This window comes from Thermobia domestica, chromosome 8, assembly GCF_964235325.1.
Source record: "Thermobia domestica chromosome 8, izTheDome1.hap1.1, whole genome shotgun sequence".
NCBI classification, from domain to species: domain Eukaryota; kingdom Metazoa; phylum Arthropoda; class Insecta; order Zygentoma; family Lepismatidae; genus Thermobia; species Thermobia domestica.
The window spans coordinates 171,691,071-171,707,235 of record NC_137461.1 but is presented as its reverse complement, the minus strand read 5'-3'; the positions used below and the strand labels follow the sequence as shown (position 1 = coordinate 171,707,235).

Genomic DNA, 16,165 nt, shown 5'->3' with positions numbered 1-16,165 from the left:
CCGAAACATATTTAACAAAAGCTATAGTGTTCCTTTCTAGGAACAATAACATGAAAAGCGGATACTACAGATCAATTAAGTGTTTCGGATTGTTCTAGTAGCCCCCACAGTTATTATTTGCCCTTTCCCAACCAACATTTGTAAATCGTGTCTATCATGATAGAAGTGTTTGCTTCCCATTCTTATGGATTGCTCGTTTAGTATCAGAAGTCACTCTTACATTCTTCACGATCACTTTGTGAAAAAAAAAAAAAAAAAAAAAAAAGACCTTTGTCTTGATCAGGATTCGAATTTATGCTTTGAATCTATACTACTCGTGAGTCCATTACGTTGCCCCTACCCCACGTTGTCACCTGAAAGTATGACTCAAATCTTACTAAGTTCTGTTCTTTGGAACGAACCGGCTTCTTTCTGTAAGGTTATTTACACCAAACTGCGAGCCGAAATTCATTCGTTCCAGGTCCTGGAGACAAATTGGTGCCCACTAATAAAGGAAATAACATACAATCCACGAAAAATTACAGAAATAATAACATGCTATGCAGTAATTACGCCGTGCAAGTTTAAACCCCATGCCTTGAACGTCGCCAATACCTAGTGGCCCACTTGCTAGTAAATATCGATCGTCCCTGATCGTTGCTATAGCGACGCGTCGAAGGATTGCCGCTACTGTGCCACTGGCAGCAGGATTTCGTCGAGTCGAAAGATATATCTAGTCAGGGTATTGAAGTTACCACTGCGTAGCTGTGAAGACTTCATTTTGCTCTGCATACCTTCGATTCGTCACGGAGAATCGCGAAGGGACTAACACGAACTATCACGAATCATGCGCATGCGGTTATTGTTATAGCTGAATGTACCCATTATTCGCATGGGGGCAGTATTTGGAAGTCAACGCCTGTGGGAGTCAACGCGTGACCCCCCTGATTCGGATTTTGATAGAAATCTTTCTCCTTGGTCTGGGGCCTGGACCAAGATATCCGTGTTCAAGTTACGATAACTCTCGGTCAACTTGTGTGGTTCCCAGGCCGGTCCCAGTAACGCCTGCCTCCCCTAAGACCCTCCCCCCTGGTTCGAAATTTAAAAAACAAACGCTTCGTCTTGATCTGGGGTCTGGACAAAGGTACCTGTGACCAAATTTGGCAACTGTCGGTCCAGTCGCCTGGTCTCCATGCCGCGCACAGACACACAAAAACACAAACTTTTTATTTTATTTATATTAGATTATTTTCCCCTGACGAATTGTTCCTAAATTTAGCTCCAGGGGTCAAAAGTAACCCCTGCCTCTACATCATGAAGTGAAAAATTTTGAGATGAGTGCGTATAATTGTTTGAATTTAGATGGCAACTGTCACCGATCATTTGAAAGTGAATATGTTAGAACCATCAAATAAAATAAACTGACGCGCGTTATTTTGTTATAACATTACATGTCGAGCAGATTTTATCTGATCCCAAACGGTTATCGTCGAAAATACACAGTTAAAGGAGCACTCTGATTAGCCAAATTCAAAAGACCTCAACGATTTATACCTCTACAAGCAATGTTTACTTCATCGACTTCGTAGCCAAGTCGAAAGAGCACTCGCCTAGTAATCACAGGGTTAGTGGTTCGTGCCCACACCAAGTTGCTTTTTTTTTTTAAATTTTAAAAGTGTTTTTTAGACACCTTAATGTAAACAAATTACGCACTTAGGCGATTTAATATATTTTGGGGAGTAATTTTTGTTGTTCATTGGCGTTTCATCGCATCTCTGCCGCTGGCGGTATACTTTTCAAAACGGTAGTGGGTCCACGGCGGATCGTCGCTGTGGAACCGCCAATTTTGACGAAATGTCGCTAGTTGTCCATCCATTGTCCATCGATGCTTACGGCATGGGGAAAGTACGCTTATAATAATAATAATAATAATAATAATAATAATAATAATAATAATAAAAAATGTTCAGCTTCACTCTGTAGTTGTCGATTGAACGAATAATAATATCAATATTCGCAGTCAATCTAACGAGCATTCTTTGAAGATTAGGCAGTTCTTCCATTTAGGCCTCCGTTTCCAGAAAATAAATACATGTGGTGTTTGAAGTCCGTATGACATTAGATGGGATCGATCTTGTGTATACATACAAGTCGGAACCTGTACTACACATGTTATTGTCGAATAACTCAAGCTTGTGTGCAAAATTACAAGAATATTTACTTACGTCTTATGCGCATGGATATAGGTTCAAGTTCGTTGGGGACTATAGAACACAGTGGTTCTTAACATACTTTAGCCAAATGTGTAAGTCCCGTCGGTAGGAGCTCAGCTATTCGTTTTAGTCTTCCGTAGTAATCATTATTGTTAATGTTTAGCACCGGTAATTGCTTTTGTCTTTACGTATTTTAATTTTCTTTATTAAAAAAAATATCCAAATAAATGCGACCATAATTACTGTTATTTTGAATGTAAACGTCATTTACAATTGATAAAGAACAAAAATTTAACGTTCCGATGTAGCAGAAAAAAAAAAAGTGGGACTATTGGGTTCGAAATTATAGTCATGGACAACAAAAGTTTTACACCAGCTGCCGAAAACCGCTTGGCCATGATGATTATGCTCAATAACGCCTAATGTATTTAGGTTCTGTACTGCCCCTATTGGGAGTGTGCCTTCGAACACCAAAACACTTAAAAAAAAATTACAGCTACGTCGGAACTTTAAATGTTTATTCTTTATCAATTGTAACTGGCGTTTACATTCAAAATAACAGTATTTATGGTCGCATTTATTTCGATATATTTTTAAAATATAAGAAAATAATAATACGTAAAGACAAAAGCAATTACCGGTACTAAACATTATCAATAATTATTACTACGGAAGACTACAACGAATAGCTGAGCTGCTCCGACGGGACTAACACATTTGGCTAAAGTATGTTAAGAACCGCTGTGTTCTATGGTCCCCAACGGACTTGAACCTATGTCCACGCGCACAAGACGTAAATAAATATTTCTGTAACGCTGCACACAAGCTTGAGTTATTCGACAATAACATGTGCAGCAGTGGTTCCGACCTTTATGTATACGTAAGATGATCCCATCTAATGTCATACGGACTTTTATGGTAGATAAACACCACGTGCGTGCATTTTCTGGAAACGGAAGCCGAAATGGAAGAACTGCCTAATCTTCAAAGAACGTTCGTTAGATTGACTCCGCATATTGATATTATTATTAGTTGAAATGACAACTACAGAGAAAAGCTGAACAATTATTATTATTATAAGCGTACTTTCTCATGCCGTAAGCATCGATGGACCACTGATGAACTATTAGCGACATCTCGCCAAAATTGGCAGCCCCGCAGCGACGATCCGCCGGAGACCCACTTCCATTTTCAAAATTATACCATCAGAGGCTCACCATCGGCAGAGATGCGATGAAACGTCTCCTGAAAATATGTTAAATTACTCCTCAAAATATGTTACATAGCTTAAGTGCGTAATTTGTTTACATTAAGGTGAGTCTAAAAAACACTTTTAAAAAGTAAAAAACAAACATCCTGGGGGGGGCGCGAACCATCAACCATTTAATTACTAGGTGAGTGTTCTTTCGATTTTGCCAACGAGGCGATGAAGTAAAACGTCGCTTGTAGAGGGATAAATCGTTCAGGTCTTTTGAATTTGGCTAATCAGAGTGCTCCTTTAACTGTGTATGTTTGACGATAACCGTTTGGGATCATATAAAATCTGCTCGACATGTAATTTTATAACAAAATGACGCGCGTCTATTTACTTTATTTCATGGTTCACCCATATTCACTTACAAATGATCGGTGACTGTTGCCGTCTAAATTCATACAATTACACGCAATCATCTCAAGATTTTTCACTTCATGATTTAGAGGCAGGGGTTACTCTTGACCTCTGGAACTAAATTTAGGAACAATTCGTCAGGAAAAAATAATCTAATATAAATAAAATAAAGAGTTTGTGTTTTTGTGTGTCTGTGTGCGGCCTGGGGACCAGGCGACTGGACCGACAGTTGCCAAATTTGGTTACAGGTACCTTTGTTCAGGACCCAGATCAAGACGAAGAGTTTGTTTTTAAATTTCGAACCAGAGGGGGGAGAGTCTTAGGGGAGGCAGGCGTTTACTGGGACCGGCCTGGGAACCACACAAGTTGACCGAGAGTTATCGTAACCTGAACACGGATATCTTAGTCCAGGCCCCAGACCAAGGAGAAAGATTTCTATCAAAATCCGAATCAGGGGGGTCACGGGGGCGTTTACCGGGACCGACCTCGGGACTAGACAAGTTGAACGAGAGTTATCAAATTTTGGTCACGGATACCTTGGTCCAGGCACCAGACTAACGCAAAGTACTTTTGTTAAAATTCGAACCAGGGGGTCTCAGGGGGGACGTTTACCAGGATATGTAAAAGTAGTAGAAAATTACCGATATTACTGTCGAATTCATAGTTTTCGCGGTCGCTGAAATCAATGGTGAAACTCGGATCGCATTAACTTCCAAATTCACCGTATTTGGCTGCTGGGCGGACATGTAAAAGGAAACCAAAATGACCGATATTAAGTGCCAAATCCATAATTTCGCGGTCGCTGAGATCAATAGTGACACTTCCATTAGCGATGATTTGCAAATTCACCTACCACTGTATGCCGGTCGTGGGCCAACGGGGGAGGATACCAAGACATGTAAAAAGAGATCAAAATGACCGATATTAGTGTCAAATCCATACTTTTCGCGGTCGCTGAAATGAATGGTGATACTCCGACAGGCGTTGACTTCCAAATACTGCCCCCATGCGAAGAATGGGTATATTCAGCTATAATAATAACGAGTGATTCCATTTAAAATAAGAAACTACATACAAAATTATTAGACCCATATTTTTTCTTTTTGTTGAAAATTTTTTTTTCTTCGATATACGGCCTTCCAAAATGACTGCCCTCCTCTCGGATTGCTCGAAAAAACTGAAACACATGTCAAATTAAATATTTTATTGCAGAGAAACGAATGTACTTAGTAACATAATCGCAATAGCAGGAAGAGTATAAAGTTTCTCAAAAACCCCACCTTTTAAAAATTTGAATTTTTACAACTATTGGAGAAGTACCTAAGTATTTAATATCCGTTAACCGTTCATGCGACTGCAGCCCCTAACATTCGCAATTAATTATTGAAATTTCGATTTTTGAACTTGAAATGTAAATATTTCCTATGGGCATTTAGGTCCTATACACAAGGCGATTTGAAAGAGAGTATGATAATTTTGAGAGATGAATCCTGACATGAAATCCAGTAGCAAAGTTCCGGTAAACATGTGTCTAATTCCGCTTCGTTTTCGAGTTACAGGGTTTCCAACTCGAGACCCAAAATCGGCTCGCGACAATGGGAAATAAGATATAAATTTTGTGTTAAATCAGAAACTGTGTGTTAAAGTTATGATGAAGTTCAGAAAGTTGATTTGTATCTATGATAATTTTTATGTGCGTTGCAATTCGGTTGGCAGTGTTGCCAACATGGTAGAACTTTTATTTGTTTCCGAATGACACTACGTGATTTTTATTTGATATTTGGTATTCATTAATGACTGTAAACATCACATGAAGCACAATTTTCCCCACATCACCAAGTTTTCGAAAATTTACATGTATTTCATTAAAAGGTTTTATCTCGTGCGTTATTGATAGTGTGCAACATTGAGGGTGAATTTCACTTGATGTCTGCCATCATTAGTAAAACCAAAATGTCGAATAAAAACTACGTCTGTGTAAGTTGTAATAATAAAAAGAAGAAAAATATTTTTTATTATTGCAACGCCTCTCGTAACTCTACGTATCAAGTTCGAACTTGTTAAAGAAGTTCTGCTGCAACCACGAAACTGTTCATTAACTGATTCGGTGTCGTGAACATCGTCCTAGTGTTCTTTGGAACCATGAAAATTGTTTTCACTGGTAACTGATAATGTGGTGTATTAGTTAAGTGTTTGTGTGAATAACAATGGAGAAGTCGTATTACAGTAAGGACCGTATTAAATGTGTTGATTGTGCTAAAAGCCATTAGAGGATTGTGTACAGAAAGAATTCTCGACAAAAATTTTATCTTGCGGTAAAATATATGGATTGCGTACAGCGTGTCTGACAAAACGTACTATTAGGGGAGGATGATTATTGGTGTCCTGTACACAAGTCGATCTGAAAAGCAGTATGAAAATTTTGAGAGGTGAATTCTTCACCGTAGTCTAGGTTTCACCGATAACGGCCGTTTTAATGGCGACACATTCATGTTTAGTATGTTAACTGTCTGGTTAATGGTTTCCAAATCTACATTCAGAGAGACAAATTCTTTACCTTGCTAGTGCATAATTTCATAATTACATCTTCTTCCGTGGTCACCAATATCTCACACACATTCGCGTTGTTCACGGTAAATATTCAAAGCACCCTTTAAACAAATAATCATCCTCTCCTAATACTACGTTTTGGCAGACGTGCTGTACGCAATCCATATATTTTACCGCAAGATAAAATTTTTGTCAAGAATTCTTTCTGTACACAATTCTCTTATGCCTTTTAGAATAATCAACACACTTAATATGGTCCTTACTAGTGCACTACAATGTCATGTTACCAGTGAAAACAATTTTCACGGTTCCAGAGAACACTAGGACGATGTTCACGACACTGAATCAGTTAATGAACTGTTTCGTGGTTGCAGCAGATCTTCTTTTACAAGTTCGAACTTGATGCGTGGAGTTACGAGAGGTTTTGCAATAATAAAAAATAAATTTTCTTCTTCTTCTTCTTCTTCTTCTTATTATTATTACAACTTACACAGACGTAGTTTTTATTCCACATTTTGGTTTTACTAATGATGGCAGACATCAAGTGAAATTCACCCTCAATGTTGCACACTATCAATAACGCACGAAATAAAACCTTTTAATGGAATACATGTAAGTTTTCGAAAACTTGGTGATGTGGGGAAAATTGTGCTTCATGTGATGTTTACAATCATTAATGAATACCAAATATCAAATAAAAACCACCTAGTGTCATTTGCAAACAAAAGTTCTACAATGTTAGCAATACTGCCAACCGAATTGCAAAGCACGTAAAAATTATCATAGATACAAATCAACTTTCTGAACTTCATCATAACTTTGACACAGTTTCTGATTAGACGCGAAATTTAAATTTTATTTCCCATTGTCGCGAGCTGATTTTGGGTCTCGAGTTGGAAACCATGTAACTCGAAAACGAAGCGGAATTTGACTCATGTTTATAGGAACTTTTCTACTGGATTTGATGTCAGGATTCATCTCTCAAAATTTTCATACTTCCTTTCAAATCGCCTAGTGCATAGGACCTAAATGCCCATAGGAAATATTTACATTTCAAGTACAAAAATTGAAATTTCAATAATTGCAAATGTTAGGGGCTGCAGCCGCATGAACGGTTAACGGATATTAAATACTTAGGTACTTCTCCAATAATTCTAAAAAATTCAGATTTTTAAAAGGCAGGGTTTTTGAGAAAATGGCGTCCAAACATGGCATCTTAATGAATTTTAACCATGCAATAATGTGGGATGTAAAAATCAGAAACCTAAGTCCTTTACATTTTCAAGAGACCTAATCGTGTAGATTTCAATGGTAAAAGCAGATGGTTGATATTGCTCGTGAGAACAGAGAAAAATGTTTGAAATTAGCAAAAATTCAACCAAAGTTGGCAACATTGCGAGTGAATTGCGCGATTCCTATTGAACCAATAGACGAATTTTGGCCCTCCACCAAAACATACAACTTTATACACTTCTTGCTATTGCGATTATGTTACTAAGAACACTCGTTTCTTTGCAACAGAACCTTTAAATTGACATGTTTTTTAGTTTTCCGTGCAAACCGAGAAAAGGGCAGCCATTTTGGAGGGCTGTATATCGAAGGAAAAAAAATTATCAGCAAAAAGAAAAAGTGTGGGTCTAATAATATTGCATGTAATCCCATGTATATATATATATATATATATATATATATATATATATATATATATATATATATATATATATATAAATGAAATCTGAGACTATGATGGGGACCAATTGTGGTTTGCCTGGACGATTTGAAATGGAATCGGTCTAACCACATGCGCATGATTGGTGATAGTTCGTGTTGGTCCCTTTGCGATTCTCCGCGACGAATCGAAGGAATGCAGAGCAAAATGAAGTCTTCACTGCTACGCAGTAGTAATTTCAATACCCTGACTCTAGATATATCTTTCGACTCGACGAAACCCTGCTGCCAGTGGCACAGTAGCGGCAATCCTTCGATGCGTCGCTATAGCGACGATTGATATTTACTAGCAAGTGGGCCACTAGGAATTGGCGACGTTCAAGGCATGGGATTTAAACTTGCACGGCGTAATTACTGCATAGAATATTATTATTTCTGTAATTTTTCGTGGATTGTATGTTATTTCCTTTATTAGTGGGCACCAATTTGTCTCCAGGACCTGGAAAGAATGAACTTCGGCTCGCAGTTTGGTGTAAATAACTTTACAGAAAGAGGCCGGTCCGTTCTAAAGAACAGAACTTAGTAAGATTTGAGTCATACTTTCAGGTGACAGCGTAGGGTAGGGGTAACGTAATGGACTCACGAGTAGTATAGATTCAAGCATAAATTCGAATCCTGATCAAGACAAAGGTCTTTTTTTCACAAAGTGATCATGAAGAAAGTAAGAGTGACTTCTGATATTAAACGAGCAATCCATAAGAATGTGGAAGCAAACTCTTGTATCATGAGAGAGACGATTTAAAAAATGTTGGTTGCGAAAGGGAATAATAATACCTATGGGGGCTACTAGGACAATCCAAAACACTTAATTGGTCTGTAGTATCCACTTTTCATGTTATTGTTCTTAGAAAGAAACACTATAGCTTTTGTTAAATATTTTTCGGGTAGAGTAGTCGTTGGTGTATCGGTACCGACCTAGACTCCAAAACGTAAGATCTCGGTTCGAATCACCATCAGGTACTATGATTTAAAAAACAGTTACAAGGCGAGAATCCGAATAAACAGTGTGTGCAGTCATCATCATACAGAGTAATGATAAGTAGTTTTCGTATTTATATTGGTCTCTATTTCTCTTTCTCTCCCTATCCATCTTTCTTGACGTTTCCTTATCATGTCTTTCTTTCTCTTCTCTCACGCAGAAATACAAAATCTATGTCAAGGAAATACACAAAGTATATATTTTTTCTGTTGATTATCAAGTCTCAATCGAATCACTGCCTCACTGCGATAACTTCAGCTCTAGCGCGTTCATTCTATCATTGCAAATTACAATGTTATATCCGCAACCGGTGGAATCGAGAGTAGATATTCGGATCAGACAAATATTCAGAAATGACTAGAAAATGGCACCTTTTGGGTTATTTGAAGAGAGATTTTATTTAAATTAATTTCACACAAAATTCATTTCCATCCTATTATTTTTCAGTTTGTTTAATCCACGTATGAAATGCGAAGTATGCAGGATTTCTTACGTCTATAAGGAACCAACATCCAATTTTCCTTTTAAACATTTGTAACTTTTCTTGCAATACAATTTCGACTTTTAATGTGGGCTCTTTCTGATAGAAATTTAGCAGTAAAATAGGACTCATTCAATTTTTCTTCCTGTCTTATTTCTATACTCTCTTTTTTCTTTTCTTCAGTTTGCATTAACAGTCTGGAATGAAAGGTATGACCTACGCTACCTACTAGATTTATTATAATGTATTTCAGATCTGTACGTTTAATGAACACTACCGAATTTGCAACCAAACAACGCGGAAAGACAGGATGTGTTTAAACTTTTGTCATGATCCTACATGTGTCTCGAAACATTTCAGTTTCAGCGGAAATTGAGTACTTAATTTTATCACCAAGTTTGGTATTCGTTTTAAAAGTGACTAAATGAATTTTTCAAGCCTCCTCTACGTATTTATTTGAATACTTCTGAGAAAGATTAAAAAACGTCATTTCTATATTACTGTTTCTGGAGACTGAACTTTATGTTAGGTTCTTTTTCTTACTACGTTTAAATCGAATATTTTATCTGTGCTTCCTTTTCTTTCTCTTCTATCTCCTTTTCTCTCTCACTTCCGTACCTCTAACAGGAATCTGTTCGTCTCAATTTTTCATTCATATATGTTTAAGTTTCTCTCTACATCAACTTATGAATCTCGTTTCGTCTCACTTTCATTCTTTCACTATATTGACACTAACGCATGTATATTTTGAAATTATAATTGTCCTCATGTTGTTGTGCTGATTTTAATATGGGAGAGAGGGGGTCTCTCTACCAGACACGATTGCGGGATAACAAGGTATACATTGGATTTTGATTATTGATTTCAGTACATTTCAAGTATCATTTCTCGGATCTAGCCCTGTGCGATATGTCGATATAATGATATTGACATATATCAATATTCGATATCGCAAATATATCAACATTGATTTATCCATATCCTAAGTTTTTGATATCAATCTTGGGGGCCGAGGCATAGGGGCCCCTAAGACTTGCGACGGGTGACGAAACAAAACTTAATTTTTACAATAATGTCTTCCAATGACAATTTATTTATTACCACAAATACCAATGTAAATAAATCTACGTGCAAATTTTCAACATTATATACTATAGCTTCTTAGGTGCCGAAACTTTTCTCTTCCCGAGAAAGGAAGAAAAAAGCACCTGTGAGAAACAAGTGCTTCGAACTTGAACCTAGAATTTATCATAAAGTTTTTGTTCCTCTCTTTCGGAGATTTCCATCCCATTTGGCCTTTGAGACCGCTCAATGACAAAAACTGCACACATGACCGCTATATGCAGACATGGTCTTAGGCAGAATCAGAAATTGGGAAAGGAAACGAGTTTTTAATAATAATAGTAATAATAATAACAGTTGGGTTTACAAGTAGTCTTCCGTCTGTTTATCTTGCATGGGAGGCCAGCAAATCTACTCCGCTAATGGTGTCCCTTAGTCTGTTTCTCTCTCTTTCCGTTTCCTGGGCTGTTAGGCGTTTATATTAAACCTTTACATTACGTAAGCAATGTTCTTATTTCCGAATTTTTTAAAAAAGGAAAGAAATTGCTTTCCTCTGGTATCTATTTTTTTTACCATTCATCTTGTTTTGACTGCTTAAGAAAGATCATTTTGTAACTTTTTGTGTCATCGATTTCCCTCACAATAATAAAGCCGTCATTCTTAACGATTTACTTTATTCTCTTGCTTGAAGTTTGCCACACTGATATATTTGTAACAGAATTGAGGTTTGGTCCAACGCCTTTCGAATTCTGAACCAACACAGCGGCCGAGCTTTTGGGGTTGCCTACTATTGCAGGAAAAGGAGAATCGCAGATGGTAATACACTTTTTGAGTCGTGTATACATTACGACATTCTGCAGTTAAGACTGATTGTAAAGGTTAGGTTAGGTGGTTACCATCAATAACTTACAGTAATAATAGAAATAGCAGCAGTAAAGGTAGGGATTATAATAGAGCAAAATTCATACGAAATTTGGTCATGTGAACACTCACTATGTCGTATGAATTAAACAAATTAATTGCTGTTCATAGACGATTATTACACATAGGAATAGGATGAAAACGATATAACTAACCGCGTTTACGAACACCAATTAATTTGTATAGTTCGTGAGAATATTTATGACAAAATTTTGCACGAATTCTGGTCTTGTATATGCGCCGACTAAATAGTCGACTGGTGATTGATCAAAATGGTATTTTATACTACACTGTATAAAAGAGCATCACCTGATTAACTTACGTCCGGATAGTCGTACCCGAAGTCGGTCGTACGTCGATGACTAACTGTACTTCCAAATCTCATTTGGTGGTGGCTCTATCGATAAACACCGAAAATATACACATTTAATTCTTACGTAACATTCGCTATGGCCAAGAGAAATGGCAGAATAATAAAAATACAAACGAGGTAACTAAAATGTAGCATACGGAAACTTACTGTTACTTAAAATAACCTAAAATAACTAAAACAAACATCTTACCTCCACATTCCTCAATCATATTAGCAAGAGCTTCTACTTGATTTCCTGCCATCTTGAGAATATTGTTAATACCATCTAGAACCACCTGAATAACTTGTGTATCTTTACAATTCAATAAATTACAAAACGGAGGAATTACACCTTCCTGAATTAGGTAAGCAACTTGATCCTTATTTCCACTTATAGTAAGGTTACTAATTGCCCATGCTGCTTCTTTTTGGGTTTGAAATTCACCCTGGAAAATCAAAGTAGTAAAGTAAGGTAAATTTTACAATACAGACGCACTATACACAACAAATTGAAAAAAAATCTGTTTTAATCTTACTTTACTTTGTATCTGCGAACAACGCTTTTATCTGTACTACAATTTGTTTTTAATCGGTTAAACTGAATGCAACGTAGATGCCCGCGAGGCTACATTGTATTCAGATGACGCAATAGATGATGCGGCTTATCATCACATTTTTAATTACATAAGTAATTAATGGGAATTTAGAAATGATTCAAGTATTACTGCTAAATTTTTATTGAATTTAGCTGTTTTAACCCTTTTAAATTATAATGGCACAGCACCTGTGCCATGGCGTCGACCTTCGTAATTTGCTTTATAAGTCTCTAGTAAAACTTTTAGACCGGGTTTTTTTGCATTCATTCAAATATGGAAGCATCATAGAACATATTTTATGGGCATTTTGCAGCATCGTCTGTCTGGGGGCTGTGACGTCACAAACATGGACGATGGGTTTTAAAAAAAGGGTATATTTGAGAAGTTTTTTGAAAAAATCCCTGACACATTACTATTTACCCTAGAATCATGGTTTGTACCTCTTTGATTTCGTTATGAGACAGACTTTCGAAATGTACCACTCAAATTTCCCTATCGTGTACCAGAAGCGGGAAAATCTGGTCCAAAATGAAAAAAATGGGATTTTTAAAGAAAAATTTCCCTTTTCCCCATTTTTATTTTCACAGGTACACGATAGCGAAATTTGAGTGATACCATTTGAAAGGCTGCCTTACGCTGAAGAAAATGAGGTATGACTCATGTTGGTGGAGTCAATAGACGTGTCAAAAAAATTTCGATTTCTTTATTTTTACACATTTTTAGTCAATTACTTTAGTAAAGTATCTACAGTATTATCACTATTTTTATTCTAAAGTCATGATACATACCTCGTTTTTTTGGCATGAACCAGTCTTTCAAACGGACCCACTCGCATGTCTCTAGCATGTACCATAGTGGAGAAAATTTGCAAAAAGGGAAATTTGTCAAAAAATCCCTTTTCCCCTATTTTGTTGCCCTCTGGCCGGCCCTGTGTCAACCCACAGAGCCCCAAAAAATCTCAAACATACTACATACTATGTGTAATAACTGTACGAAGTTTCAATGTTATATCTTGAAAAATAAGGGAGGGAAAAACTATTGCCCCATGTGCAAACAGTACCAGCTTTTCCCTATGTGAGCAATGGATAACCCATTTTGCACCTGGGGCAATATTTTTTTCCTCTCTTATGTAAATCGGCTGTAGCATCAAAACTATTCATCCCAGGGCCACTCTTTGTATCTCATTCTCTTCACCATAAGGCAAAGTTTTTTTTAGTAGCATTCGCATGATCGTATCCTATACCAAAGGAGAGATATTCGCGATAAAAAGAAAATCCCTTTTTCCCCCACTTTGAGCGGAAATTTCCCGCATTTGGTACACTTGAGGGAAATATTATTACGGACGCAGTTGGAAACACTGCTTTACTAGAAACAAAACGGGGTATGAACCATGATCTTACGATAAATAGTCTTGACGTAATAGTTAATTTCAGTGAAAGTCTACAAAATACCTCAAAAAAGCCTAAATTTAAAAGGGATAAACATCAACTGATACTAATCTAACGGTATCTATAGATGTTTTAGGCTAATTCATTGAATAAAAATATATTTGTTGTGCACAATTATACAACAAAAGCATTATATTTACAGAAGGTAGGTTGATTTATATCGGACCGATTCTGAACTGTACTCATCTTACAAGAAACCTTGCCACCACCACCAGATGGTATTCTATTGGAACGCAGTATTGTGGATTATTGCTTAACGTCGACGTTCTCATTAAAACAAACTCATGAAGCACGGGGATGAGAATTGGGTTCCAGCAAGCTTTCTAGACAAGGGCGCTGATGTTGAAAGAGGTCTTTTATACAGGCCAAAGCCACAGAAATCATTTCACTGGCATCAGAGCTCTTCACAGTAATTTCTTGAAACAGAATGACAGGAATTCTTCACTCCTGACGTATTTCCTGATAAAATGCAGATATGTTCCGGTGCACAGTGGAGTATTTAGTCTTGAAACTTGGACAAAAATATTTACCAATTAGCATAAAATAATTGACTAAATTGTGTTACCTACAGTTTTAAAGATACATTATAGCCAAAACTTGGTCTTGCAGTTTTGAACAGTCAGGAAAGTCAGATAAATTATATAATCTTGTGTATTAATTCTTTTTTTTATTGCTTTATACTGTCTGTGGTAAATACTTGAAATATTTTAAGAGAAAATTCTTAGTTATACTGTACAGGGTGTGGCCAAAAGTCTGGACCAGGCTAAATATTTAAGAAACTATAAACGTAGTCAATCCGAAGTGAATTGGGATCAATGTTGGTGGTATGGAGAAACATTATGACGTGGTTAAGATTGTCGTCCGCCATCTTGGAATCAACTTGTTTATTTTAATTGGCAATATAGTATGTGACATATTAAACATCTCCATTCGAAGAGAAGTCCAACGATAAAGTTATTTTTTTCAAAATCTGCAACGGTTGTGAAGCTGTAATTGAATTTAGGATAGGTTATGTTATCTTTCAGACTTAAATTTTGTTATGTGTGGAGCATTGGATGGACGGAAACTGACTCTCTCTATTTTTTCTTGTAGGTAGGATGGAATGTTAACTCGAAGGGAAAGAATCGAAATTATCCTTTTGGCTGGAGGACGAGATTAGGATGTCGTTCATTGACGACGGCTGCTGTTATTGCTGAACTGTCTCTCCTAAGTCGAAAATGTTTGTATCTAACCTCAGCTGCCTCCTCTCAGAGTCGCTATAGCATGTTTTACGATTGCTGGGCCATGAATTAAAACTTTATATAGGGCTGGAGTCATCGGGTACCAATCATGTAGTTTTACATAAAGTTCTGTAGTGGCAGTAGCGAAGTTCTGAAATTTCTCCACGTCTATTTCATGACCACTAGAAATTGCCTACAGAATACTCTTGAATTTTTTTAAAAAGTTTAAATCCACATTAGTTATTCGGGCAGCAGTTTCATGGTCAGCAAAAAAACTTTTTGAAGTTCTCATCATTCGTATTGCGATGACCTTGCTTAGGGATGTTCACTAACAAACCCATCTCTTCTCTGAAACTGGTTTGAATTTCTTTTCTTCGTCTCTTTAACTATGGTTTTTTCTTCTTCTGATTTTCCTTGCCATTGTTTAATAGAGATTTTGTAGGCTAAGTGTAATATTGATTCGAAAAGCCTGATCCTTGTATGAAGGGCAGATAATCCAAACTAGGACAGACAACAAATTCCATGCGTCATAATTCATTGTGCAGATTATGAACTTAAAAGTTTCAGTAAATGTCATTTATTATAGGATTAATTACATGAAACCCTACTTGAATGAATTAGTTCTACTTTCCTGTGAAAACTCAATCAACTATACACTGAACTCATACGTTAATGTCAGGAAACTGCTGTAAGGCCTTCTGAACTCACGTAAAACCAAATTAGATACAATTTTATAAATATATTTTTATCTTAATGGGGCAATTTCGGGCAAAATTTTATTGTAAAATTCTTCAGTTTATAAGGGTAGAGCAATTAAATGTACTCGGGATTTGGACTTTCCCTTCACCTTTTTATTATAAAAGTCTTCTTATATACACAAATTATAATAAGTAATTCCTCTAATATTTACTTGGGTAAGATTAAGATAGGAACCCAGTGACCAAGCGTCGTGAGAAAGAGGAAAGGAACCCGGTGACCAAGCGTCATGGGCTTACAGATGGGTACCTCTCGGTGACCAAGCGTCGTG

At 36.7% G+C, this 16,165-nt stretch overlaps 1 protein-coding gene across 1 annotated transcript in view; it reads right to left on the bottom strand.

Annotated features, from left to right (window-relative positions):
* Kap-alpha3 (karyopherin alpha3) overlaps nt 1–16,165 on the bottom strand; it is a 311,578-nt gene that overhangs the window by 49,923 nt on the left and 245,490 nt on the right. The window contains exon 9 of the mRNA XM_081769270.1: nt 12,086–12,320. Coding sequence (XP_081625396.1) covers nt 12,086–12,320 — 235 coding nt within the window. The remainder of the gene's footprint in view (nt 1–12,085; nt 12,321–16,165) is intronic.